Source organism: Ceratotherium simum, chromosome 21 (assembly GCF_057802395.1).
Source record: "Ceratotherium simum simum isolate JZ-2026a chromosome 21, ASM5780239v1, whole genome shotgun sequence".
Taxonomy (NCBI): Eukaryota; Metazoa; Chordata; class Mammalia; order Perissodactyla; family Rhinocerotidae; genus Ceratotherium; species Ceratotherium simum.
The window spans coordinates 24,779,356-24,807,321 of record NC_141920.1 but is presented as its reverse complement, the minus strand read 5'-3'; the positions used below and the strand labels follow the sequence as shown (position 1 = coordinate 24,807,321).

General features: G+C 46.5%; 2 protein-coding genes across 6 annotated transcripts in view; one reads left to right on the top strand and one right to left on the bottom strand.

Moving 5' to 3' along the window:
• ACSS2 (acyl-CoA synthetase short chain family member 2) overlaps nt 1–3,053 on the top strand; it is a 47,330-nt gene extending 44,277 nt beyond the window's left edge. For both annotated transcript variants that reach the window (XM_004430494.3, XM_004430495.3), the window contains 4 exons: nt 714–782; nt 1,121–1,297; nt 1,920–1,994; nt 2,136–3,053. In XM_004430494.3, coding sequence (XP_004430551.1) covers nt 714–782; nt 1,121–1,297; nt 1,920–1,994; nt 2,136–2,263 — 449 coding nt within the window. In that variant the 3' untranslated portion in view covers nt 2,264–3,053. The remainder of the gene's footprint in view (nt 1–713; nt 783–1,120; nt 1,298–1,919; nt 1,995–2,135) is intronic.
• GSS (glutathione synthetase) lies at nt 43–27,926 on the bottom strand. Of its 4 annotated transcripts, none has more exons than XM_087445360.1 (13): nt 27,624–27,774; nt 24,855–24,989; nt 19,483–19,628; nt 17,134–17,209; nt 16,686–16,825; nt 15,861–15,977; nt 12,069–12,149; nt 11,890–11,967; nt 10,416–10,482; nt 7,110–7,304; nt 6,543–6,624; nt 5,014–5,203; nt 43–400 (listed from the first exon to the last, which is right to left on the bottom strand). In XM_087445360.1, the coding sequence occupies exons 2-13, from the start codon at nt 24,981–24,983 to the stop codon at nt 298–300; spliced, it is 1,404 nt and encodes a 467-aa protein (XP_087301486.1). In that variant the 5' UTR covers nt 24,984–24,989; nt 27,624–27,774; the 3' UTR covers nt 43–297. The 4 variants fall into 4 exon arrangements, with proteins under 4 accessions (XP_087301486.1, XP_004430550.1, XP_087301485.1 ...); XM_004430493.3 differs by lacking the exons at nt 43–400; nt 27,624–27,774 and adding exons at nt 3,461–4,022; nt 27,860–27,926; XM_087445359.1 differs by lacking the exon at nt 43–400 and adding an exon at nt 3,461–4,022 and having other exon boundaries at nt 27,624–27,773.
• Between the last annotated feature and the right edge of the window lie 40 nt (nt 27,927–27,966).

Below are 27,966 nucleotides of genomic sequence, written 5' to 3'. Positions count from 1 at the left end.
TTAAGCAGACAAGTGATAAGAACTGATTTAGTCTTTAGAAAATAACTTTGCCTGATTTATGGAGAACAGACTTTAGGTGGGTGTATTAATTATCTATTGCCATGGAACAAATTACCCCCAAACTTGGCATCTTAAAATAACAAATATTATATTATCTCATACAGTTTCTGAGGATCAGGAATCTGTGAGCGGCTTAGCTGATGGTTCTCAGAGTCCCTCATGTGTTGCAGTCAAGCTGTTGGTCGGGGCTGCAGTCATCTGAAGGTCTGACTGAGCCTGGAAGACCTACTTCCAAGCTCACTCATGTGGCTGTTGGCAGAAACCCTCAGTTCCTCGCCACATGGGCCTCTCCGTAGGGCTATTCATGACATGGCAGCTGGCTTCCCCCACAGCAAATAATCTGAGAGAATGCAACCAAGATTGAAACCAGTTGTCTTCTATAATCTAATCTCAGAAATGATATCCTATCACTTCTGCCAAATTCTATTGACCACACAGACTAACCATAGTACAATGAGAAAGGGGCTACACAGGGTATGAATACCAAGAGGTGGAGATCAGTGTGGCCATCTTGGAGCCTGGCTACTACAGTGGGCAAGAAGAGAAGCAGGAAGACTTGTTAGGAGGCTATTGCCGTGGGTGTGGCCGTTTGGTAACGTGGATCATGTATCCTCCTGTGGGGTATTGATGCTGTGCATTTCTTCTTTTCCCAGGCTGCCGGCGGGACCAGGATGGCTATTACTGGATCACTGGCAGAATTGATGACATGCTGAATGTATCTGGTGAGGGCCAGGGACCATTTTCCCTTCTTATTAGTCCTGCTCTCCCAGCAACTCCCAGCCAAAGCCTTCTGAGAGAGCCAGGATGTCCTTTGGCCAAACCATGCTTAGAGTGAGGCATTCAGTTCTGGGCCCAGGTTTTAGAGGAAGAGTGATAAACACTGGAATGTGCCTAGAAGAGGGAAACTGGTATGGTGGGGCAACTGAAACATGTTCTGTGAGGAATGAATGAAGGGCCTTCCCCATTTGACCAGACCAGGACTGCCCTGTAGGCACAGGTGGAGCAGGGGTTGAGGCAGAGGCTGGAATTTCTCTTATGGCACTTCCCTTCCCTTGACAAGGACACCTGCTGAGCACGGCAGAAGTGGAGTCAGCACTTGTGGAACATGAGGCTGTCGCAGAGGCAGCTGTGGTCAGCCACCCACATCCTGTGAAGGGCGAATGCCTCTACTGCTTTGTCACCCTGTGCGATGGCCATACCTTCAGCCCCATGCTCATGGAGGATCTCAAGAAGCAGAGTAAGGAGCCTCCCTGGGCAGGGACTGCAGGGTCTGTCCTGATGGTCCAGTTACCACAGCAGGTTGTTGGGGAGGGGCCGGAGTGAGCTGCTTCCCAAACACAAACAGATTCAAGAGGGCCTTAGGGGCTGATTGCTCTCTTCCCATTCAGTCTCCACTAGTCTCTCCACTAGGATAACAATGCCTAACAGTTGTAGAATTCTTTCTCTGTGCTACCACTGAGCTAAGTGCTTTAAATGCATTAATCCATTCAATCCCTATAATCACTCCCATGAGAATAGATCTTATTTTTACCTTCATTCTAAAGATGAAGATATTGAGGCTCAGAGAAGTTAAATCACTTGCCCAAGGCCACACTGCTAGTAAAGTGGGGTTTTAACTCGAAGGCCACTTCTAGAGCTTGAGTTCCATTCAAGTAGATTAAGATAAAATAATAGTAAGTAAAGAGATAGTAAAGAGACACTGTGCTAAAAAGAAAGACAGACTGGCAGTGAGCCTGAGACTGACCCTGTGGGCAGGGCCCTGAAGAGGAAGTAGGCGGGGAACAAAGCTATCTCTACCTTGGTTTTTGGGAGCCTAGCTAAGGGTACTGAAGAAATGCTTAATGATCTGTTGGTTATAGTTAGAGAAAAGATTGGCCCCATTGCCACACCGGATTACATCCAGAATGCACCAGGCTTGCCTAAAACCCGCTCAGGTATGTTCAGAGTCCTCAAAGGATTGGGAACGGGATTGGCCAAAGCCCAGTGGTTGTGAAGTGTGTATGGGTGGAAGCTTCTGGCAGGGCTGGAGTGGGTCAGTGCCGTCACCAGGTAACCAGAAGCCTGTGGTCTCCCAGGGAAAATCATGAGGCGGGTGCTTCGGAAGATCGCTCAGAATGACCACGACCTGGGGGATACCTCTACTGTAGCTGATCCATCCGTCATCAGCCACCTCTTCAGCCACCGCTGCCTGACCATCCAGTGAACAAGACCCTGCCCTTTACCCAGGATTCTCCCTGCTTGGCTTTCCAAAGTTTTGCCCACCCTCCCTGCCCCTCAGCACTGGAGTGCTGAGGTCCAGTGCTGACCCATACCACCTCCCTCGACCAGCTGTCTGGGACCGAGGACCAGCTTTGCCCCTGGGAGGAGGCAACTTCCTGTGATTGCCAGGCAGATGGGACAGGACCCAGGTCAACCTCAGGTTGCTGTGCCCCTAGACTGCAAAGAGCCTTTGGAGCCCAGAAAAGGGAACTGAAGGTCATGTTCCCAACCCAAGTTAAATGTTCAGAGGGCAAGTGAGGGCCTAGACTGACACAGGGAGGCAGCTCTGTAATCCTATGTCACTTCTCTCAGGAAGCACCAGTACTTATCTTGGGCATGCATTTGCTCTTAGAAATGCCTGTTTGTGAGTCCTGGAACAATTGATTATTATTTTTTTAAACACTTTGCTGCTTCTGTTCTGGGTCTAAATTCCCTTTTGTGTCAGATGGTAGTGCTTGTCTGCCCATTTGCTCCAAGGGCTGTGCAGGCAGGCTCAGTTTCCAGAGGGTTTTCAGATCCTCTGCTTCTTTGCACGAGTAAATGTGTTTTGTTCCTAGGGCCAGAGGAGCCTGTCTTCCTTGTCCTCTGTTCCCTCCCACCCCAGAACAGAGTCCTGCCCATGAGAGACATGCCCAGATGAGACTCTCTTTTCTTGCCCCGGTCATGCTCAAGCTCTGTGGTTGTAAGAATAAAGTCTGTGACCTCAAGAAGGCGGTGACTAGTTTTCTTAGGTATCTTACAGGCTGTATACTTGCTAGCTGCTCTGATTTGTGTGGGGGCTGGGAAGGGGAGTGGTTTTCCCCAGGAATACCCCAATATCCTCCTTCCAGAACTTTTGGTTTGGGCGGAGCTAGGCAGGGTTTCACTCACAAGTCCTTTGACAAGCTCTTGAGCTAAGCAGGAAAACAACTGAAGCCAGTTCACATCGGCGATGTCCCATCACAGTTGCCCTCTCTCCTCCCTATGATCCTGTGGGAGCCTTAGTGAGTGACTAAGGATTAGAACTTCCGGGTCCTATCCATAGAGTCTAGGGCTAGGGAGACTCTGATTACAGCCAAGTCACTTCCCCTGCTCCATTTCACCTTAAGTGGGCTGACCCAGATTATAGCTCCTCCCTCCCCTAAATGCACAGAGCAAGGAATCACAGAATCAGCAACACGGTTTTATTTAAGGCAGAGGTGGGGAAAGGCTATGCCTCTCCACCCTGCTCCTCCTACCCCTCAGTCCTATCCCAAGTCAGACACTGGAACCTGCTGAAAAGGCTAAAGAGGAGCTGACAGGAGGGAGGCAGGGTTATGGACCCTTACCTCAGATCAACTTCCTTTCAGCTGTACCCACACCTGAGGATTTAAGGGCCTCTAGAGCTCACCTAAGGGAAACACAGCTTTTCTGGTCCTCAGATGGGAGAGCTAGGGGAAGGTACCCAGCATTCACCTTCCATGAAGACCCTGGAGGTCTCCAGAAGAGACTAGCCCTCCCAAGGTAGGGGGAGGGCAACCCCTCAGGAGGGTTAGAGGAATGACAAGTATGAGGGATAGAAGGCCTCTTGAGTGAAGTCCCAGAGGGCCTGACTGCGCCCTCACACAGGGTATGGGTTGTCTAGGACTGCCACTCCTGCTGCGACACCACCATCTGCGTGCTCGATGGCTTTGGTTCGAAGCAGATGTCCCACGTGCTTGTTCATCACAAGTGTCTTCCCCTGCCTATAGAAATGGGGGCAGGAGACACACAACTCCATCACCTGGACTCAGCACCCAAACCCAGGACCTTCCCTGGTCCCAGGTGAGCTGTGGGTGACTGACTACACCCAAGAAAGTACTAGGATTTTAGAATCAGATTTGGGTTTGCATCCTAGCTTGGGAATTACTCTGTGTCTTTGAGCAAGTCACTCAGCCTTTTTAAATATCAATTTCCTCAATTTAAAATAGGGATAATACCTCTCACTTTGCAAGATGGTCACAAGGATTAAATAAAGCAGGAAAAGCACTTAGCATGATGCCAGGCTCACATTTCATGTTCTGTAGCTGTGAATTTCCTTCTCTACCTCTTTCTCAAGATGGCTGGTAGGGGTGGAGGTTGGGGGAGGTGGGGGGTGGGGAGGCAGGCAGAGATGCTGCAAGTGGTTAGAGGGGAAGATTATAGAGAGGGCAGGCTCTGGTGGGGAGCATGGAAGGATCTGGTATTCCTACCTTGCTCTGACCTAGGAGTGAGTCTTTTGCAGGAAGTGGTATGAGGGACCAGGAACTGTTCTTTACAAATACGCAAGTGTTCCTCTCTTCCTGATTCTTTAGTCCTCAAACCCAGACCCAGGGGCCACTCAGATTTTCAAAGCCACTGAGTACCCTCTAGCTGGCCCATCCCACCTTTCCCCAAATCCCCAGTGGCCTGGGGGCTGGACCCAAACTCTCTTCTTTCCTGGGGTCTCCTCCTAGTCCAGGATTATTTTCTCATCCATCTTACTACTACTTGGAATTTCCTTTATAGTTGCAAAGCAATTCTCATCTGGGATTCATTCCATAGCCCTGTGAGGTGGGCAGGTCTTGCCCTCATTTATGAGAAAAGGAAACAGGTAACACAGCTAGGGGTTGGCAGAGCTGGGACTGAAGCCCAGGACTCCTGCTCCCTGTCCAGTGCTCCCTCCAGGCTCGCTTGGCTGGCTGTCTGGCAAGGAGGATCGCCTCCTGACTGGCTCACCTGACATAGACTCCGAAGATGCCCAGCTCTGAGATGCACTGGACCACTTGGGCAGGGCTGCCAGGCCGTAGCAGGCAGTTCCCAAAAGGCTCAGGTTCAATCTTCTCCATGAGGATGTAGGAGGCCCTCTCCTCGCTGTCCTTCAGCTGCTGCAGAGCCTGCACCATCTCCTCACCATAGAGGTTGTTACCTGCAATTCCACTGGCCAGTCACCCTGGACCCTCTGCCCACCTTCTCCACCCTGTGCCCCCACTTCTGTGGCCAGGTGGGCAAGTCAGCAGCCTCAGTTCCTGACACCAGCTCAGTGAAGCCAGGGCAGGCCTGGCTTGTCACCTTAACAGGAGAGCCCTCACTCACACAAGTGAACACACCTTCCACCACACCACCCTGCCCTGGTTCTCCTCCTACCTGTCTATGGCTGTTCCTTCTCAGCCTTCCTGACTGGCTCCTGCCCCTCTTAAATGTTGGGATTCCCAAGGAATCGGTCCTCCACCCTTGCTCTCTCCTCCACGTACATACTTGTTTTAGGGAGATCTCTTCCAAGACTCTATCTATATCCTGTAACTTGTTAACTCCCAAATCTTAACTCAAGCACCCTACTTTAGACATCACATGGATATACCATGGGCCCCCAAAACAAACTCAACATGTTCAAACAGAACTCATTACTTCTGCCTAAACTTGCCTCCCCTGGACCATCCTAATCCCAATCAGGCAAAAGGTACGCCTGAGTGATATTTAACTCCTCTCTCTTCATTACCAGGCCTCTACATTGCTCTTCTGGACAACTACACCAGGTTCCTCTATGGTCTCTCTGCTACCAAAGTCTCCCCTTATTCCAGGACATGCTCTACTATAGCTGAAACATGGATCCTGGATCAATCGTGTGTCCCTTCCGTCCCTAACTCTCTAATGACTTCCCAATCCCCTTAGGATAAACTCCAATTTCCTACATATATTCAATGTCGTTTATAATCAAGTCTCAAACCATCTGTTCCAGCCCAAATCCCTGCCTCCTCCCATCTTCCACGCTGCACTCCAGCCTCACCAGTTACTCGTTAATCTCCAAACATACCACAGTTTCATGGACCAGTGCCTCTGCTTGAGGTTGCTCCTTCTGTATGGAATGCTGTTCTCCCTTTTCCACCTGGGAAAATCTCACCTATTCCTTAAGACCAAGATCAAAAATCATCTCCTCTGGGTCTGTGAGGCAGACATGATCCTTGCCCTCAAGGAGTTCAAACAAGGGAAGAAGACATCCAACCTCCTGATATGCCCCTATCCCGCTCCCTCATAATCCATCCTCAGGCACCTCAGACTAAATTTATCCAAATCCTCCAGTGCTGGTTAATCAGATTCCCCTGTGATCAAAGGGTCTCCTGGGACACTGTCCAAGGTGAGGGCCTGTGTCAATTCCTCTTGTATCCCCCCAGAGCCTGGGACTGCCCACAGTAAGCGCTGGTTAGCACTGGTGACAGCCTGCTAGCCCCCTTTCACTAAACAGCCCTGCAAAGGGGGAAACCACCTACCTCCACCCTCTCTCTGGGGCTTTAGCACAAACCGGCTGGGGGCAGCAAGGGCCTCAGCGATGGCCTGGTCCCCTTCTGCACCCTGGCAAGAGGCAAGAAAGCAGTCACCAGCAGTTTTAGGCCAGAGCAGGAGCTGAGGTCCTGCTGGTTGTGCAGAGCAGCATCAGAGGAAGAGCAGGAGGGGGAAGAGCCATAAGCCCCCTCAGGCTAGATGCTACTATCTGGAGGTGAACCCCAACTAAACCCCTGCAGCAGCAAGTACAATGAGAACAAGCTTTCTCTGGCAACAGTTCAGGGCTCTGCAGCAGGAGGCCTGGAAAGTAGGCACAGATATTCCCGTTCTTGCTGTCTGCCTCAGCCCCTTCCCCTGGTTACCATCCTTATCCCCACCTTTGCTGAGGGAGTTTACAATGAATTCCACCCCCCTCCCCAGGGCTCTAGGGGTTCTCACAGAGCATCGCTGACCCAAGTCCAGCCTAGTGCCAGCTCTAGCCTCCTCAACACACTGGGCTCTGGGTCCCTGCCACCTAGGAGACCTGTGGTGGGAGAAACGGGCTGCCCACCCACCATGTCCAGCGAGTAGAGGCCAGCAAAGGTGGCACGGAGGCGGGCCACAGTCTCAGGCTGGCCCGGGAGCAACATCTCCAGCACACCCACTCTGCTCAGCTCCTGCTGCACCTTCTTAGTCCCAGCCAGCTGGGTGGCAATGTCTGGACACTTGACAGCACATGACCTCTCCAGCAGCAGACGTGCTTCCCAGTTCTGCAGAGGGAAGAAAACAAAAGGAATTCTACTTTATTTCACTTCGGCTGACCTTTACTGAGCATCCATCAGGTGCCAGGTATCCTGCTTTCTATTCTGACATTCATTATCTCCCAGGGTAGTTGCAACGTCCTTGTGAGGCAGGTGTGGCCCCTCTCAATCTGCAGACTTCTTGCCCTCAGGGAGCTCACCATCTAGCACAATGATACATGACTATAAGTAAAAGGGAAAATGACGAAAGGTGTAAGGGTGTAGAAAAACTGATGAGGAGGTTTGGAAGGGGTGGGACACTTGTTTGTGAGCTCAGCTTCCTACTGCACTCCAAGTAAAATCCAAACTCCTTACCACAGCCTGAAAGACCCTGTAGGATCTGCCTCCTGTCTCCTTTTCAACCTCATTGCATGCCATCCCTCCACCCACTCCCATATTCCAGCCACACAAGCCTGTCAGACCTCAAACACACAAACATCATTCCCACCTCAGGGAATGATGCTTTTCCCTCTGCCTAGAATTCTTTTCCTTTTGGCTTTTCCAATGAATGGTTGGATCCTTCTCATTTTTTTTTTTTTTTTTTTAAAGATTTTATTTATTTTATTTTTCCCCCCAAAGCCCCAGTGGATAGTTGTGTGTCGTAGCTGCACATCCTTCTAGTTGCTGTATGTGGGACTCGGCCTCAGGATGAACGGAGAAGTGGTGCCTCGATGCGCACCCGGGATCCGAACCCGGGCCACCAGCATCGCAGCGCGCGCACTTAACCACCAAGCCACAGGGCCGGCCCGGATCCTTCTCATTTTTAAGTCTCAGCTCAAAGTCACCGTCTCAAACCACCCTATTTAATGTGGGTTTCTCCCTAATTCTCTATCTTTTCACCTTGTTGTTTCATTCAGAGTTTCCCCCAACTAGAAAAAAACATTATTTCTGTTTACTTTCTGATGCCCATCTCCCTGACCAAACTGTGAGCTCCATTAGGACCGGACCCTTGTCTGTCTTATTTCTGGTTGTATCCCCAGTGTCCCACATAGTGCCTAGAGCTTTGTAGGTGCTCAATAAATATTATTGTTACTTAATGAGGTGAAATCTGAGTGGACAGGTAGAGTCTGATAGGTGAGACTCGACAGGGAAGAGGTACTCAGGTTTAACAGAATAATATGAGCAAAGGCCTGCAGGAGGGTAATTACAGGATAAACATCTGGTGTGCCATGAATTTAGGGTGTGAGAGGCAGAGAAAGAGCAGAGGGTCATGCCTCCCAGCTCTAGTCCCCATTCTCAGGCACTGGGGGGACAGTCTGTCCTTGACTCCAAACCACATCAAACTGCACACAGTAGGATCAAGTCTATGGCCTGAAGAGCAACGCCCCCCTCCTCCTCCCACCTCCACCTCTGTCCATGCTGTCCTTCCATTGATACCATGAGTCCACCTGCAGCATCTTTGCCTGGTCTTCACCAACAAGCCCAGCCACCTAACTACTAGGCTGGTGTCCAGGGAGAGTTATAGCTGCCCAGAATATCAGAGATAAACCCAGAGAAGTACTCCATTATGTTAGACGCAGAGAAGCACAACTCAGAGATGAGCAGGGGCTTGCCCAGGGTCACCTAGCAAGACATCAAGCCTTGCAGATTTATCTCTATGTTCTAAGTCCAGTCTGAGTTTCTCAGTTCCCTAAAAATGTCCTCCTCCATATGCAATAATTTCCTTCCTTGTTAGCTCAACCTCTTCTCTCTTTTTCAAGTTTTCTTTGGCCCCTTCCCCTAAACCCCTTGTCCTAGAACTTGGATCCATTTTCCCAGTGGACAGTTTCTCTCTTCTCTATTCAGCAAGTTCCCACCACTGCTAACCACATTCTAGAGAAAAGGACCTTCTATAGAGCTGCCACCTCTGTGGAGCTGCCCTCTATACAGCTGGGCCTTAGGGAGAATCCTTTATTCAAAAAATCATAGATCTGGAAGCAACTCCCTCAATTTTCTAGTGTAGTTCCCTCAGCTTACAGAAACTGAGCCCAGAAAGGGCCAGGGACCTGCCCATGGTCACACACAGGCAGAGCCAAAGGCTCATGACCCCCAGTCTACTGCTCATGGTATTTTCTAACTTATTTCCTCCTTTATCTTTTCCCAACTGAAAGCAGGGCTTCTTAGCTTCTCCATGCTGTGGATTAGGGGCAAGGGGAGAAGAATGATATACTGGGAATGCCACTGGACTGAGAGAAAGCCTGGGAACTCCCTGTGGGACCTTAGACAAGCTCCTGCATCTCTCCAAACCTTAGTTTCTCCAGCTGTATAATGGGGATAATTATACACCTCACAGGGTGGTTGTAGGGATTAAATGAAATAATGGATGTGGAAAGTAACACGGAAGGATAACAAGATAAGGTGTGTTATTAACATGAATGGACATGGAACTGGCCCCGTGGCCAAGTGGTTAAAGTTCCGTGTGCTCCGCTTCAGCGGCCCAGGTTCTCGGGTTCAGATCCCAGGCGCAGACCTACTCCACTCATCAGCCATGCTGTGGTGGCATCCCACATACAAAATAGAGGAAGATTGGCACAGATATTAGCGCAGGGTGAATCTTCCTCAGAAAAAAATAACAAAAAACCATGAATGGACGGGTGATAAAAACTTTCTGATGCAGATAAAAGAGAGGTAAGAGTGGGCAGGAAGGAAATGGTCAGTGGTGGGGTGAAACTGGTTTGTGAGAGCTGACTATAACCATCTCTTCCTAACCCTGTGTTCAGAGATATTAAGTTGGGTAGCTTGAAATTGGCCATGATGGGAGTAGTTACACCATAGAAATCAGCCAATGCTACAAATTGGGGCTTTCCCCCTTAAGAAAGATGATTGTTAAACATTTAACAGCATATCCCTAGAAACAGTGTGAATGGCTGAAGCACCGTGGATTCCTGAGGATTCAGATTCTAGAAGACAGTGTGTTTGTAGAGACTGAAAGGTAGCAAAAAGCTTGTGGGAGCATAGGAGGTTCCAGCAGCAAGTTCCCTGAGGAAGAACTGAAGCCAGGGCTCAGGGGAAAACCCAGGTTGTTGTGACGCCTGAGTTGGGTCTCTGAGGAATGATGGTGGGTCCCAGGAGGCAAAGAACAGTCTAATAAAAAATACCAACCTGTTGACTGTACTGATTTGGCATGTAGCCATCCCGGAAGTAAACCACAGCAACTTCCTGGCCGTCCCTAGAACACGGATGGAAAAAGCTGCTATGTTAAATTATAACTGATGTGTTCAGTGGTTCAATCTATTTTTAGAGTGCATCAAAATGAGTTTGGCTTCTTTGAAAGTCAGTCCACAGGGGTAGCCTGGAGAGAGGTTCACTGGAAACAGTGAAAGTAGATACCCACACTACCACAGTTTCCACTAAAAACATGGAGGTGTGTAGAAAAGAATACTTTAGAATATTCCAGATCTAGAGTCATTCTAGGAAGGCCAGAGGTAAATAAGAAGGCAACCAGAATCAAATTAGGTAAATTAAAAAAAAGTAGGCTCGGGGCTGGCCCAGTGGCGTAGCAGTTAAGTTCGCACGCTCTGCTTTGGCAGCCTGGGGTTCACAGGTTCAGAAACCAGGAGAGGACCAACGCACCGCTTGTCAGGCCATGCTGTGGCAGCATCCCATATAAAGCAGAGGAAGATGGGCATGGATGTTAGCCCAGGGCCAATCTTCCTCAGCAAAAAGAGGAGGATTGGCAACGGATGTTAGCTCAGGGCTAATCTTCCTCACACACACAAAAATAAAGTAGGCTCAAAATTACCAAGCAACAGAATCATATTGCTGTGCTTAGAAAAACACACTTTTATTCACATTGCTTAAAGTAGCTGAAACCAGGCTGAGATTTTTAAAAATGGCAGAGGTGAGGGTGGGGAGATGCAAAATTATGAGTCTAGTTGAGACAGGGTGTCTTTTTGAACTTCCCCTTTTCTTTGATTTATTTGATATTGTCTGATCTATCTGGAAAGTAAATTAACAACTTTGTTTTGTTACATTAAAAGCACATTTTGAAAATAGTAAGTGGTATTGTGAAATTTCATGGAGGTTTTTAATTTTAAGAATCACAAAGTTCCAGGTCTAAATACGTGTGCTGCAAGCAATGCTACCCACATACGTGGTACTAAAGTCACCTGGTGGTGGCCCCTGGAGGGAAGCACAGGGCCTGGCTTAGAACACAAATCCAGGCCCCTCGAGGTCTTGCCTGAGCTCAGGGAGCAGCTCCCAGATCAATCATAGAATGAGCTAGCTACTCCTATTCCTCTCTAACTGCCCAAGCCTGACTTGACCAACAACCAAGAGGGGCAAGAAAACTTTCAGGAGCCAGGAGCATATGAAAACCAAAGTCGTTTTAAGAAAGCCCTTATCCAGAATGTCAATAGCTCTGATACAACCCTTTAGAAGCAGAACTTGGATAGCCTTCTCCAAAATTTCCTGGGATGATGTGATATTTCAGAGTTCACCCCTAAAATTCAGAGAGAAGGAAGCAAGCCCTCACATCTCCCAGAAGAAAGGATCGTTTGGGGAAAGTGGGTGGCAGGATGAGTTTCCTAAACCAGTCCTCTATTGGATCCTTGGGGAATGCTCCCTGAACACTTACATAAGCAGCCTTCGGTCTTGATCCAGAGACCCCTTTTCAGAGACATCTTCAAACCTTCGCCGAATTACATGGATATTCCTGGGAAAGACAGGCAAGGGTCAGAGTGAGTGGATACTCTGTTCTGAGTGGCTTTCCCCAATCCTGGGGCCATATCTGGAAGTCTCTCCTCCTTTACTTACTTGGCCAGTAGCTCATTCTCTATGGCACGCTGGTCAAATATGTTCCTTTCCTTCTCTTGAGCAATGAGTAGAACCAGAGCACTGGGGAAAGAGCACAAGTGGCCCGAAGTGGCTACAAAGCTTGTCCTCCCTCTATCTCACCCTCTTCAGGAGTAAGAACGAGAACACAGCTTCCCTGAAAGAGCAGATGTTCTCTCAACTCAGGACTGCTTCAGGCATAGACACCTGAGGCTATAACATATTATTTCCTGAAAATAGGAAACTTGAAAAAAATAGAGATGTCTCTGCCCCTTCTCTAGTAGGTAGATAAAATATTGTAATTTTCTGTGCCAATTAAAATTTAGATTTAAAACCATCTCAGAAACCTAAGAGGACTTTTTCTTAGAACTTAACATAATGATTCTAAAATCTTTCCGGAAGAATAAACAGGTAAGAATACTGAAAATATTTTGTAAAAGAACAATGCTAGCGGGCCGACCCGGTGGCTTAGTGGTTAAGTGCGCGCGCTCTGCTACTGGCAGCCCGGGTTCGGATCCCGGGCACGTACCGACACACCGCTTCTCCGGCCATGCTGAGGCCGCGTCCCACATACAGCAACTAGAAGGATGTGCAACTATGACATACAACTATCTACTGGGGCTTTGGGGTAAAAAAAAAAAAGGAGGAGGATTGGCAATAGATGTTAGCTCAGAGCCGGTCTTCCTCAGCAAAAAGAGGAGGATTAGCATGGATGTTAGCTCAGGGCTGATCTTCCTCACAAAAAAAAAAAAAAAAGAACAATGCTAGGAGTTGGGGGCTAATGACCCTATTACTAGATTGTAAAGCACATAATAAAAGACTGTGTAGTTCTTGCATAAAACAGAATAGCTCATTAGAATTCCTACAGAAACTCTATAAAGCCAACTATACATAAGGCATTATCTCCTGAGGCCTCCCAACATTTCTGTGACGTACCCAGGGTCACGTTTGGTCCCACAGTATTAATGGGATCTCTGGGGCTTACCCGGCCTCTTCCTCTCTGCTTATCCACGTTTCTTAAAGAAGCAGGAGCTCAAGGACTCAGGGCAAAGCTAATGTCAGAGAACTGTCTGGCTTCCAACCAAGCTATTTTCAGTTGTCAAAGACAGGTCCAGTCCCCCACCACACTCTCTTAGGGCCAACACTCAGCAGTATTTTTGCTGTAGCTGTACTGCTCTGTGCCGGTGGCTTCTTGCTGAGACTCCTGGATGGCCAGACTTTGGCTTAGGATTCTAAGTGTGGATTCCTGACCTCCTATACTTCATGTCTGTTTGTCTCTGCTTCTCTCTACCTCAGCTGAATCTCTTGGACTACACTGTGCCTGATTCCTTTCCACTTAGCCGAAATACATATCCTAGTATGCCCTCTCTCCTGGCCTGCCTGAAACCTTTTGAGGTCAGACGTGACATTAAGCTGAGTCTTGGCTTGAGTTGGGTATCCAACAGACAGGTTAGAAATGGTACTCTCACAAGCCATCTTGCCCTGAGAGAGTCCCGAGAGTCAATGGCTTTGCTCTTCACTTTGCGGCCCGATCTGCTCTGTTCATGGGTGGGAAGGTGGCACCTGGCCCAGGCTGGCCTACCTCCAAGAAAATGTGGAGGAGGGCAGCTGTAGGCTGTAGGTTAAAGTGGAACTGCATGCGCTGGTTAATTAAGTCAGCCTGCCCCCTGCCAAAAAATCGGAGCTAGACTCAGAAAACATATTCTACCTCCTCCTGTCTTTAGTTCTGAGCAGCCTGCTGGGAGTTGTCAGCTAAGAAAGGTGAAGTGGCAGCAGCATGCTGGCTGGGAGTGAGGACTCCTGAGTCCCAGTCCCGGCTCTGGCAGTAACTTGTGGTATGTCCTTGGGCAAGCCAGTTTCTTTCCTTGGGACTTGATTTTCCTATCTATAAAATAAAGGTGTTAAATAGATCATAGATCCCAATCTTTTACACCAAGAGTCCCCTTTTCTTATCTCTACTCATTCTAACCACACACACTATATTTTGAAAGAGTTTGAATGAATGTCTTAATTGAAATCATAATTCATTTTCCAGGCTTCCTTTAAAAAAATGCTTAAAAAGTATGAGCTAATTGATGAAAATTCATCTGCTCTACAAATGCTTAAGCCTTAGTTTTTCAATCTATGGGACCATTCAATCTATGGGACCTCAGCTTTTCTATGGGACCATTCCGCTTGGAAGCAGAAGAGTGTAGTAGAGAACACAGGCTTTAGAGGCAGATAGACATCAATTCTAAACTTACTAGCTGTGTGACTTTGGGCAAGTTATTCAACTTCTCTGAGCACTCAGTTTGCTCTTCTGTAAAATAAAACTAGTACTCCTTAAATGGTAGCCATTATTATTATCATTATTGGAAGTACCAGATAATGATCCTCAAGTTTTTTAAAGCATTTTTCAAATCCATGATTTCATTTAATTCTCATTACCACCCTTTTAGGTATTATTACTCTCATTTTACAAACGAGGAAACTGACACTCAGAGAAAAGACAAGACTTAATGAAGGTCATGTGCTGGGTCAGTAGAAATGCCTATTTGACTCTTAAAATTAAGGAAGCCAGTCCTGGCTCAGCCGCCCCACAGCTCTTACCCACTAGCACCTAATTCTGGGCACGTGAGTCTTTTCTCTCCATGTTATTCACAGCCTGGCTGAAGAAACCCTCTGCAGCGTTTGTCCATCAGCAGTTCCCCAGCTGACCCATCTCCTGGCTTCACTCTCTTAGAATACGGCCTATCCACGAGTTCTAGTTGACAAAATATTCATTCGATGACTTCTAAATGCTCAGAGTCTGAGGTTTCTTGAGTCTTGGTGAGGCTTAGCAAGCCCAGGGAGGCTCCCTTGGAGGCAATAAAGTGATTAAGAATGCAGTTTCTGGAGGAAGGTGGACTCTGGGCTCTACCACCAACTCGCCACTTGACCTTGAACAATTCACTTCATTTCTCTGAACCTCAGTTTCCTCATCTGTAAAATGGGAGAGATGAATAGTATCTACCTCGGAGTGTTTGATAGAAGGATTCAATGAGATCTTGTATGAAAAGTGCTTAGCACAAAGTGTGGCACTAGTAAGAGCTTCATTAAGGGTTAACTATTAATGCTATATTAACATCGCAATAACTTAGCACAGTGGCCCCTCACTTATCCAGAAGTCACTTACCTAGCATCTTCACACATCTGGAACACAGTTGAGAAATAGGAAGGAAGCAAAAAAATGCCTCTAAGCAGTTCAAACAGACACTATAAAATCCATAAATCAAAGCTTATGCGTTTACTCATCAAAGAGGCCCTCACACTCATTAGACACTATCATAACCCAGATCATCTGCTTTCCCAAGCCACGGCAAACCAGAAAGGAGGTATAGGGATGGAGTGGAGGATTGTAATTCAAGTACACTGACAGCAGTAAGAAGTAAGAGCTGACAGAAAAACTATGAAGAAAAAGAATGAGAGCTTAAAGCCTACCAGATGGGGCCATTAGTGCAGGCTAACAGCCTCACACGCCTCTCTAAGTCTAGGTAGCACTTCTGCATTACATCATGCAGTCACTGACACTCATAATGATGACCTCTAGCCAACAAGAAAAGAGCAAATTATAGTCAGCATCTCTTATGTAAGAAGGAAGCCCAAAACTCCAAAATAATTTTGGCACTTAAAAGTGTAAGTTTCTTTTCCTAGAAAAATTCGCTCATTCCCTAATGATGTCAGGCAAAGAAGTTGCTGCACCCACGAATGCTGAATCTAAAGCCAGCTTCTGCTGCCACATTTTCTCCCTCTTACTTGGCTGAGCCGTAGAGCTCCCAGGCTTTGGCAATCCCCAGGGCCAGTCCCTTGCTGGGATTATTGGAGAGGATCTTGGCAGCTTCTTTGGTCTTGCTCAGGACATTGAGAACATGTCTGTTGGAAGCGAGATGTCTGTTCAGTAAATGGATGACTCCTCTGCCTGTGACTCACAGACACTTATAGGAGCATCACTTTGAGAATTAGCTGAGCACTAAAAAGCATCTTACCATCACGTTCCTATACGATCCACCACAGGCTGGAATATGCTGGGGTGCCCTAACTCTGGCCCCTGGTGTACATCCCCCAAGGAGCCCTGAGACCCTTTGTTTCCACTCCACGCCAGCCTCCCAATGAGCTGGAACCCCTTTCCCTGAGCCCCAGGTGCTGTCTGGAATCCGGCTGCAGACCATCTGGAATCACAGCAACCTGGAGCATCACTGCTGGCAAGAAGTGGATGGTACTAGGGTCCAGCCCTCAGATAGGAAGCCTCTGCATCCTTCTCTGCCTTGGATTCTGACCTCCTTCCAGGCCTTCAAACATGTAAGCTTTTTCTCACCTCAAGACCCTCGCAGATACTGTTCCCTCTGCCTGGAATACTAACTTGTACAATGAGGGGGCAGGACTAGATGAACCGTGAGATTCCTTCTCTCCCTGACATACCAAGACCTAATTACAAGTGGAAGCTGTGCTACAGTGGGGAAGCACATGACCCAGGGCCCAGGAATGCACAGTTAGAGTTGGAGATCCCTGCCCTGGCCTGTGATTGTAGGTTCATCAGGCTGTCACCCCACCGGTATGCCCAGGGCTGCTCAAGGGACTCACCGGTGCACAGCCGGAGTCCGGGAGGCCAGGCCCCCAAAGCTGGCAGAGATGGTGTTGATTTCAATCTGTTTCAGGGCTGGGGAGCCATCTGTGTTGTGCTGGAACATGTAGTCCGAGCGATTCAGGCCCAGGAACACAGTCTGTGGGGAAAACTGAAAGCTGAAGACTTTTGCCCAGGGGCTGACTCTGAGGGCCTACTTGGTGCATCCAGGTACCGTGAACTCTATATAGAAATTAGAGGGACCAGCTAACAATCTCAAACCCAGGGAATCATTCTTTTGGTCATCCCAGGATTGGCCATTGATGTACAAACCCAGTGGGGACCAATGAGAGGCAGATTCCCATGAGCTCAGGGCCTGGGCCAAATTCTTCTGGTAAAAAAAAGAAAAAACAAAAAAAGAGATAGGAGGGGCAGGTTCCAGACTGGGGTAGAGTAGGAAATGGTTACCTGGGCAACACCCTCTTTTAGGACTTGCTTGTGGATGTCAAAGAGACGAGCGGTATAGTCATCCCTTTTGATGGTGCTGGAGAAGGAAACAGAACATTTCCAGGCTACATGGAACCTTAAGGTCAAGGAGTCTCACCCCTTTCCGTTGACTCCTGAATTCTCTCTGGGTCTACTGGCCAAAACTTGAACACCCACACGAACTTGTTAGAGAATAGTGGTTTAGAACTCAGCTCTAGAGCCAGATGACCTGGGTTCAAACCCCAGTTCTACTACTCACTACTAGGCAACCTCAGAGAATCATTTCATCTCTGTGTCTCACTTTGCTCATCTGTAAAATGAAGAAGAAAATAATTACATCACAGAGTTGCAGTGAAGAGTAAACGAGATATTGCATGTATAGAACTGAACAGAGTGTCTGGTCCCAAGAACTCAAAAATGGCATGTGGTACAACCATTCTATACTTGAATAGCGCTGATGGTTGGTAAGCTTTCTGGTTGACCTAATATTAACCCTCCGTAGCTTCCCCTACACTCTGGGACCTTCCAGGCCAAGTCTTCTCTGCCTCTTCCAAGGCAGCCCTCAGGGATTAGAAGACAGCAGTTACCCCTGTGCCCCAAAAGATTTTTCTGACTCAAACTAAATATTCTATTTATTTTTCAACCAGTCCCCATATGATGTGATTTCCTCAGGGAAGCCATCCCTATCTGGATCAGATCCCCCTGCTATGTGGTGTCATAGCAATGCGGACCTCTCCTTTATAGCACTGTTTACAGTTGCAATTTTCCATTTTATTTGCATGATGATTAGTGTCATCTCTCCTATTTGACTATAAACCGCATGACGGTGAGAACCGTGACTGTGCTAACTCATCATCATGACCCAGTGTGCTGCTGTGACATGTGACATGAAGTAGGGGCCATCCAGTATGGTTGTCTGGAGCCTCAGGAAGAGGCACCCACAGGTAAGTAAGGCCACACTTGTTGCCTCTCGAGATTCAGGGTCTCTGCAAGCCTGCTCAAGCCTGACTTGCAGGCTCACCTTGTTACAGGGACCCCACTGAGGCCATGGAGCTCAGGCCTGCTGTGAAGTTCCTCTGCTCCCCAGCCAGCTCTCTCACGGGGCCTTTCCCAGCCCTTGGTGAGGAGGAGAGACCCCAGCTGGGCTTCAGCCTCCAGGAAAGTTGAGACACATTTTCCCTTTTCTGAAGAGGTGCTCCCACTCAACCCCAGACCCTAGGCTGCTATTCTAGCACATGTGATCCTGGGACTCTTCTCTCTTACAAGCTAGTGTTTGTGTGTATTTCAGAGAGGGGAACAAGGAAGGCAGGAGTTGCAGAGATGGGCTGCAGGGAAGGTCTCCCACATATTTGCATTTTTAGGGTAAAGGTCATAAATTAGGCGGCTCATATTTCCCACAATCCAAAATCATAGGTACAAAAGCTTGGCCCATCCTGAGAAAGATCTGGGGAAAGGCAGTGGTAGGGTTTTTATATTCATGACTTATTGGGTTTTTAGCTCTAAGTCAATGGTTTCCAAACTTACCATTATGATCCCTTCTCATATTCACCCTCACACCATGTGCACATTTTTAAAAGATTTTGTTTCTAACAAAATAATGGTTTTCTTTTGAAAAATTAATCAGACATGCAATTTTGTATATGTCTAGTCTCTCTCTCTCTATATATATACACAAATATACATATTTATATACACCTAATTCTAAAGTAAAGAAATTCCCCTTGCCCCAGAGCCTGAAGGGAAAAAAAGATCAAGGGAGAAGAGACAGAGAGAGGGGTGGATGGAGTGAGCCATTTCAAGGGTTTTGTATCCTCGTCTCCTCGTGCCCTGGGGCCCAGCTACACCCCATCCCACCCAGAGATGAGAGGCCTGAGCTGACAAGAAAGGGTCACTGCCTAGCAGAAGAAGTAGAAAATCTGACTTTAAACCCAGTAACCTCCCCTGCCCTCTGTCTTCTCTAAAACTAGGCAGACCTTCCCTAATTCCAAAAGAAATTTCAGTCTTCAAGGCAGGGGGTCATGGATCAGAGAACCACAGAATGTCAGTGTTAGAAGGGACCTTAGATTCAGGCCAACCTCCCCATTTTACAGATGAAGAAATTGAGGCCCAGAGAAAGAAAGGAGCTTGCTTTAGGCCATATAAATAAGTGGTAGAACCAGGATTAGAAGCCAGCTCTCCTGACTTCTATTCTACTACTTTTTATTTCTCCTGGGGGATACCTGTCCCCCACCCCACCAAGTCAGCTGCCAGAGCAACACCTCATGGTTCTCCACTCTTTCAGTCCCTTGGCTCCAGCAGCTCCTGGCTCCCCATTGCCCCACTGCCCAGTACCTGGAGAGAGTTTGCTCCAGAAAGGCAGCATCCTGGCTGACAGCATCCACCAGCAGGTTGAAGTCCATCTGCACAGCATAGGCCTGCTCCAGCAGGGCAGTGGGGACCAGTGAGGGGAAGAGCGTGAAGGGGGCATAGCTCACCACCTGATCAAGGAGAGAGAGTGGGCAGGGGTAGGACACCTGTGAATGGGTTGTCTTCCTTCAAATGTAACCCCATGGAAAGTGTGGCCTACATTTATTGAGGACACACAAACTGCAGAATAGTGGTTACCTCTGGGAAGGGAGAGAAGACAACAGGATGAGGAAGGGATACAAAGAGAACCTCTAGACTCTGTAATATTTTATCCTCTACATAAAAAAAAAAAAAATCAGAAGTAAAACGGCCAAAAACAAAGACAAAAAAACAAACAATAAAACACAAAAAATTATTGAGCACTTACTGTGTGCAAGGCATTGTTTTAAATAGTTCACATGGATTCATCATTTAACCCTCTGAGGAAGATACTATTATTATCTATATTTAATAAACAGACAAGGGAACTGAGTCTCAGAGAGGTTAAGCAACATGTCCAAAACTATATAAAGCTGTTAAGTGGCACTGGGATTTGAACCAGGATGGTTAGTAAAACACACACACACACACACACACACACACTGCTCCTAGCCAGTTGATCTCCAAGCCCAGTACCCTCCCCATGGCAGAGTCTCATACCCCCGTCCGCTTGCCTTCTGGTTGGGAGAGAGGGAGAATCCTGCTGGTAGGGCTGCAGCAGAAGTGAATTCTGGCACCCAGAGCAGAGGCCAGGAGTGGTTCCCCTCAGTGTTGGAGATGGTGATTCAGGTTGCCAGGCCTGGAGTTCAGCTGCATTCTGAGTTCTGTGGACTTTGGCAGAGCCAGGAAACCCAAATACCATCTAGAACACTTTTTTTAGAAGGGGATAATGCATTCTGAGATTCCCAACAACAGATGAAATAGAACTTGGGTAAGAGATTATAAGATGATCTTGTGATTTATATTATGAAACATTCCTGCGTTTACCCTCTGAGTTAATATCAGTTTGTCATTATAGTAGTACAAGTTTATGGTGTTAGAACTTGGCATTTATATATTTATTTTAGAAATATTATTATTTTGAATAGATAATACAAACACATGATACAAAATTCAAGAGACAGAAGGATACATAGTGAAAAGTATATCTCAATGGCCCCAATGACGCAGTTCTCCTCCCCAGAGGCAAACGGTATACTAATGTCTCATATATCCTTCTAGACTAATGTATATGTATACATACATTTTCTCTTTTTTTATACACATAGAAGCATACAATATATACCTTTATGTATAAATATTTCAGAGACATTTATAAGTAGGTATATACATTATGTATATGTATAAACATTTATAAATATTTCAGCGACTTTCCATATATGTTCAAATAGAGCACTCTCTATTATATAAATGGCTATACAGCCATTTTAATGGCTATATAGTATTCCATTCTTTGGATATACCATAATTTATTGAATCTAGCCTTCTATTATGAACATTTAGGTGGTTTCCCTTTTTTCCCCAATTTTAATCACTGCTGCAATGAATATCCTAGAATATACATTCTAGGTATTTTGTGTGTGAGAAGGTCCATAAATTGTAATTTTTATTTTTATTTTTTTTGCTGAGGAAGATTAGCCCTGAGCTAACATCTGTTGCCAATCCTCCTCTTTTTGTGCTTGAGGACGATCAGCCCTGAGCTAGCAACGTGGCAATCCTCCTCCTCCACATGCTGTGGGTTGCCACCACAGCATGGCTGATGAGTGGTGTAGGTCTGTGCCCGGAGTCCAAACCCGCGAACCTGGGCCACCGAAGCAGAATGCGCTGAACTTAACCACTACACCACAGTGCCGGCCCCATGAATTGTAAATTTTTAAAAGTGGAAATATCAGGTAATTAGGGTAAATCTATTTAGAATTTTTGTAGATAACTCCCAAATTGCCCTCCTCAGCATCTATTTTAAGACAAAACTGAGGAAGGGTATTTTTAAGAGTAATGTTTTTTCAGCTTGAAGTCTTTATGAGTTAGAGTGGACTTACTGCAGATTATGTAAGGGGTGACCTAATATCCTGAGTGCATGTGTGATGACTACAGGGGCATTTCCTTGGCTTTAAAACTCAGAACTCTGCTCTGCCAACAAGTCCCATTTGGCCTGAAAAACTCCCAAAGAGTTCTCTGCTAAGACTTCACTCTGTCTCTGTCCCCACGACTCGTCATACCCACTTGAATCTGTGATCAATGGTATACAGCTGTTCTCTGCTGTCCATAGGCTGAAGGCTGAAACACATAGTCTTTTCATTTTTGATAGACACAGACACAGAGAAATATTATTTTACTATAAGAAAAACCATAGCATATGCATGACAATAAACACTCCGCTTCATAGTCAGGAAAACAACAGACAGTGATGGGAAAAAACAAGAAGAACCTCCATCTTATCTAAAGAGGGCAGCCAGAATGCCCCTCCAGCCAATTGCTGCCATACAGGAAAGTGGGCTAGGGTTGCCACTGATCTGATTTTTCAAGACAAGCTGGGTATCTAGGTTTGTATTTTCTTTTTTTTTTTTTTATTGATGTTTTAATAGTTTTTAACATTGTGAAATTTTGGGTTGTACATTTTTGTTTGTCCATCACCATATATATGTCTCTCTTCACCCCTTGTGCCCACCCCCCACCCCCATTGCCCCTGGTAACCACAATACAGTTTTCTCTGTCCATGTGTTGGTTTATATTCCACATATGAGTGAGATCATACAGTGTTTGTCTTTCTCTTTCTGGCTTACTTCACTTAACATAATACCCTCCAGGCCCATCCATGTTGTTGCAAATGGGATGATTTTGTCTTTTTTTATGGCTGAGTAGTATTCCATTGTGTATATATACCACATTTTCTTGATCCAATCGTCAGTCGAGGGACACTCTAGGTTTGTATTTTTAATTTCATGATTTAAAAAAAAAAGTTGGCTCTGATTTTTTAAAGACACTCTGGTGAAAAAACTGTTAACAACGCTTGCCTCTGGGGAGGGAAACAGTGACTGGAGGAAGGCGACTTATTCTAAACTGAATACCCTTTTGAATTTTGAACGCTGTTCATATATTTAAAAAACTAAATTAACTCCCTAAACATTGCAGGAGCCAACTAATCAGTCTGCACATGGCTGGTTTGTAGCTCTGATCTACAGGATAAAGTTCACATTCTTCTTTTGCCCGGTATCCAAAGCCTCTTGACTGTCTGATTGTGGCCTGCCTTCTTCCCCACTATACCTTATCCACTTATATGCCCCGCATTCAGCTGCATTCTCTTGAACGCTATTTTTCCTTTTCCTACTTTGGGGTCTCTGCTATGCTGTTCCTTTCTCCCGTTTGTCTTCTAAGATCTAGTTCAAATACCACTAATGAATTGCTCGTTCTTTCAGGTGTCCTATACAGGATCCTGGGGAGGCGGTAAAGCATGAAATTTCAGAGCATGGACTCAGGAGGCAAACTCCTTGGGTTTGAACTCTGGCTCTGCCAATTACATCACCATTTAAATGACCTCGGGCAAGTTACTTAACCTCTCTTGCCTTGGTTTCCTCATCTCTGAAGTGGTGAGGATTAAAGGAGTTAGTGATCCCAAAGTATTTAGAATAATGCCTGGCACATAGCACATACTCAATACATAATAGCTAATGTTGTGTAGCAGGCTGCCTATGTTTCCTCACAGAACTGACACTATTTAATTGTCTTGTGGTATATTCTCCAACTAGACCGTGAGCTCCAGAGGCGAGGGCCTCTGGCTGCCTCACCTCTGTGTCCTCAGTACCTAGAATGGCCTGGCATAGAAGAGGCACCTGGTAAAGATTTGGAATGAAATCACACACACACAAAAAAACACACACTTCCTGTCTTTTTTCTTTGGATTGTGAATCTCATTGGTGACTGTGCCTTTTCTAGGCTCCATTAGTTTCCATAAAAACCAAGTGTTGGACCTTTACACAATAGCTGTTGATTAACAGAAAAAATAAAATCTTGAACGAGAAAATGCTTCATCCTGTGTTCAGACAAGCAGTTCAAAAAATCTAAGGTTCACAAACCAAGCAATTATATTCCCAAAGCCAGAGGCAGACCTTCCACAGTAACAGCCTACCTTAGGTGACAGCCATTTTCATTCACACTCAGCAAACACTTATTGAGTCTAGACTCTCTACCAGGCCCTTAACTAGGTTCTGGGCACATGGAGACAAAACAGAATGTGGTTTGGTAAAAAAAGATGGCGGCAGCTCTTTAGTTACTAACATGGACAGTCACAAGGTATACTGTTAAGTAAAAAAAGGCAAGGCACAGAAGAGCTTATCTAGTATGCTTCTTTGTGTAAAAAGTGGGAAAAAGGAATATACATATTTTCATGTTATGAATAAACTATCTGAAAGAATAAATGTTTTACTTATAAAACACAAGTTACCTTCAGGGTAGGAGAACTGGGTGGCTAGGGAATGTGGAAGGGAGAGTTAAACTGTATACTCCTATACCCTTTGAATTTTCAACCATGAAAATGTCTTACCTAGTCACAAGATAAAAGTTTTGTTTTTTTTTTTAAAGGATGAGACTTTTAAAAGATGTGGTTTGGACTCAGTAGTTCTACTTTTATGTATCAATCCTAGAGAAACACTCATACAGGCCCCCAAATAGGCATGTACATGGATGTTCCCTGTAGTGCTATTTGTAGCCATAAAACATTAGAAATCACCTAAATAGCCATCTGTAGAGGAAAGTTAAACTGTGATCCATCCACACCTGGAATACTATGCATCAAAATGAGGCTGACCCTAACGGAGGAGTTGGAAAGAGTTCTAAGACAGACTATTAAATGAAAAACAAACAAAAACACACATATATGTATATAAATGCAGAGGGAAAGACCTGGAAGGATATACCACAAACCACTTACAGAGAAGGTAGCATGATTAGTGGGTCTTAAAAAATAATAGCTCACTGGGCAAAGTGCTTCACGCTAATTTTCTTCTAATTCTCTTACTAACTCGATGAGGTAGGTCCCATTATTATCCCTTTTTTATATTTGAAGTAACTCCAGCTGAGAGAGGGTAAGTAACTTGCCTAAGTCACACTTCAAACCCCAGACTTGAATTTGATTACTCTAGCATGCTGCTTTTTACTTTACATACTTCTAGAGATCAATTTTAATTATTGAAAAAAAATAAAGCAAAAGAGATGTGGTCTCTGACCCCAAGGAGCTGCCTCCAGCCTGGCAGAGGCCAGATAATGGGCAGTAGGATCCAGAGCAGTGAGGTCAGTGCTGTGGGGAGGGGCCCGGGGCTTACATTCGAGGAGCTGGGCTCCCGTGCAGTCCTCAGCAACACTCCCTCAGCCAGGGCCCGGTCCACCGCCTGCCGTGCCAGCTCTTCCAGCTGCTGCTCATCCTGCAAGAGGCTCCCCCAGCCAGTGGCCATCCCAACCTGCAACAGAAGGAGAGGGGAGGGCTTGGTGACAGATGGCCTGGGGCCCAGCAACCACTGAAACAGCAGCGTGGTACAGGGGAGCAAACACCGGCTGGCAGTTCCTAACAACTTCCATGAGCACAAAACAGAAAACTCCACAAAGCATTTCCATTACCACTCTCTCTTTTGATTCCTAATACAACAATGGCATTATTCTCACAGTAAGGAAGCAGAGGCTCAGAGAGGTGAAATGACTTGCCCAAGGTAATGACTGGTAAAACGTGGACTTGAACCCAGGTCCATTGGGCTTGAACTCCAAGCCCAATGCTTTTCATTGGAGAAAGAGGCACTAATGTCATATGTGATTGAGGCAAGTTCCTTCCCCTCCCAGAGCTGCAGATTCTCTACCTGTGAAATAAGGGGGTTGGGGTAGACCAGTAGTTTCCAAACCTGGCTGAATATTCTGGGAAGCTTGGGAAAAAATATAGATTCCTGGGCCTTACTCAGAGATTCTGATTCAAGAGATCTGAAGGAAAGGAGGAGCTGAAGTCCTGTATTTTTAACAAGTTTTCCTGAGATGGGAACCACTGCACTAGATTATTAATTTCCCTTCTGGTTCCAACAACCCATGTTGGCAGATCTCAAATAAATTACATGTACAGCGGGAGGAGCAGGGAGTGCAGGGGGTGGAGTAGTGTTAAGGAGCCCTTTGTGAAGTACTATGAAATGCAGATAAGGTGAACTCCTCCCTCATACTAACTGAAGCAAACTTACTAGCAGGAAATGATTACACTCCCTGTATGGACATCTACCATCACAGCACCAAAAGACAGAAAATATTTTTGAGAAATCACATTAACCGAATAGAAATAACTGAGACCCAAATGCCCAATGTAATAGGAGTCATCCAAATGGCTGCCCAGAGACACACAGAGGTGAACCAACTTATATCTTGATACTCATTCATTTTGCAGCAGGCCCCAGGTGTTTAAGAACATCTGGATAAAAATCTGGAAACACCAGTCATGAATTTTGTTCTGCTTATTGTCATTTGATTTTAGGAACAGAACATGGTTGCCCAGCTCAGTGGCCCCCAGGAAGAGAGCTAGAGAATGACAAGTAACCTCCATCACATTCAGCCCCATGTCCCTCTCCCCAGGACAGAACTGGTGCTAGACCAATTATGCAAGTCTGCTGGCCTCAGCACAATGTTTTGAAAGAATGAGCATGTGATTTCAAGAGGGTCCTGACAACATCCCTGTCGAGTGAGATAGATAAGGGCAGCTATAGTAGAGAACAAAGCTCTGCGGTTAGTCAGACCCGGGTTTGAGTCCATACTAACATTAACTTCCTTTAAAAATAAGGTTGCCGAGTGGATTAAATAAGAAAAATCTGTGTGCAGTTCCTTAGCAGTGTTTGGAGCTCTATACATGGGAGCTTTTTCGGCTGTACCCACTTTACAGGTGGAAAACTTGTCAGAGGTCACACAGCAGCCTGGTTGCAAAGCCAGGACTAGAACCTCTGACTCTGACATTAGAGCAATGGAACTCTCCATTAGCCCCCATCTCTTCACAACTCTGGGATTCCAACATCTCTGCCTGCTGTTGGGCTTTTGTTTAGTTGGTAAACACTGATTGGCTTCTAATGCCAGTCCCTTGACCAGGTAATGAGGACACAGAGAAAGATAAGGCTTCTAATGCCAGTCCCTTGACTAGGTAATGAGGACACAGAGAAAGTTAAGACATAAAAATAATCACTATGAAAAGTGCTAATTTGGCCCTTTGTTTTTCTCGTTCTATAGTCTCAACCCTTCTTGCAGCTTTATTTATTTTGCTGATGACACTCAAATCTATACCTTTACAGAAGTGCTTTCCTGACCTTCAAACTAGAATATCCAACTCTACCAGGAATCTCCAAACCACCACTATAGAATTTGCTGTTGTCTCCCTACAAATCTGCTCCTCCTCTGATGAACACAACCTAGGCACCAAAGCTTTGAATGTACTTGTCTCCTACACCCCATTCTCCTCTAATCCTGTGGATTCTTTCTAAATATATGGTATTTTGAATTCCTTGATTTCTCTCCATCCCCACTCTTAGGAGCCTAGCTCCAGCTACCATCATCTCTTCCCTGGGCACTAAACAGATTCAGAGTGAGGTATCTTCAGCGACCAGGATACACCAGCCTCTCTCCGGCTTCCAGACCTTAGCGCGTACTGCTGTCTCTCTTTGGAACACTCTCCACCACCCCCGACCAGCGTTCATGACTTAAGTTTCAGAAGCCGTCCCTGTTCTCTGCCCAGGGCTTCTACAGCCCGTTCCCTTCTCCCGTACCGTAGGAATAGTATCTGTCTTGATCACTTCTCTTCCTCCAGCGCCTACTACTGTATTCAATATATGTTAAATGAATGAACGATGAATGAATGACAGACTGGGGCCGGATCACCAAAAGCCTTAAAACGCCCACAAGGAAACCGGTCGGACTTTATCCCAAGGGCGAAGCCAGTACCCGCGTGGGGCCCGGGGCAACAACACGGTCTCCTGCCCAGGCATGCCTCACTCAACGGGCCTGCTCGCTCCCACTCTGGGCAAAGTTTGGTCCTAATCGCTCCCAGTTTTGTTTTTTTTTTTTAACTCTGGCTCTAGTTTCACCTGCACCGCGTCCCCGACAGAGCCCGATCTGAAGTTCGGAGATCTGGGAAATCTGGGATCAACACGCACTAGCCCAACCTCCTCAGTGGACACCAGTTTCCCCGTCCCTGTCACGGGTTTGAGCCGCAAGATCTCCCAGCCTCCGGGTTCCAATCACTGGCCAGACCCCTCCCTCACAGCTTTCCTCCCGAGGAAACATGACCCTTGCCGGCCGCCGTTGCCGCGCCCCAACCTACTCTTTCGTTCGTCCGCCCGCCGGCGCACGGTACTCAGGCCCCTCGCGCCGTTACCCGAGGTTCAGAGGGCGGGGCCTTGGTGCGACCCAATGCGCTTGCGCGGACCG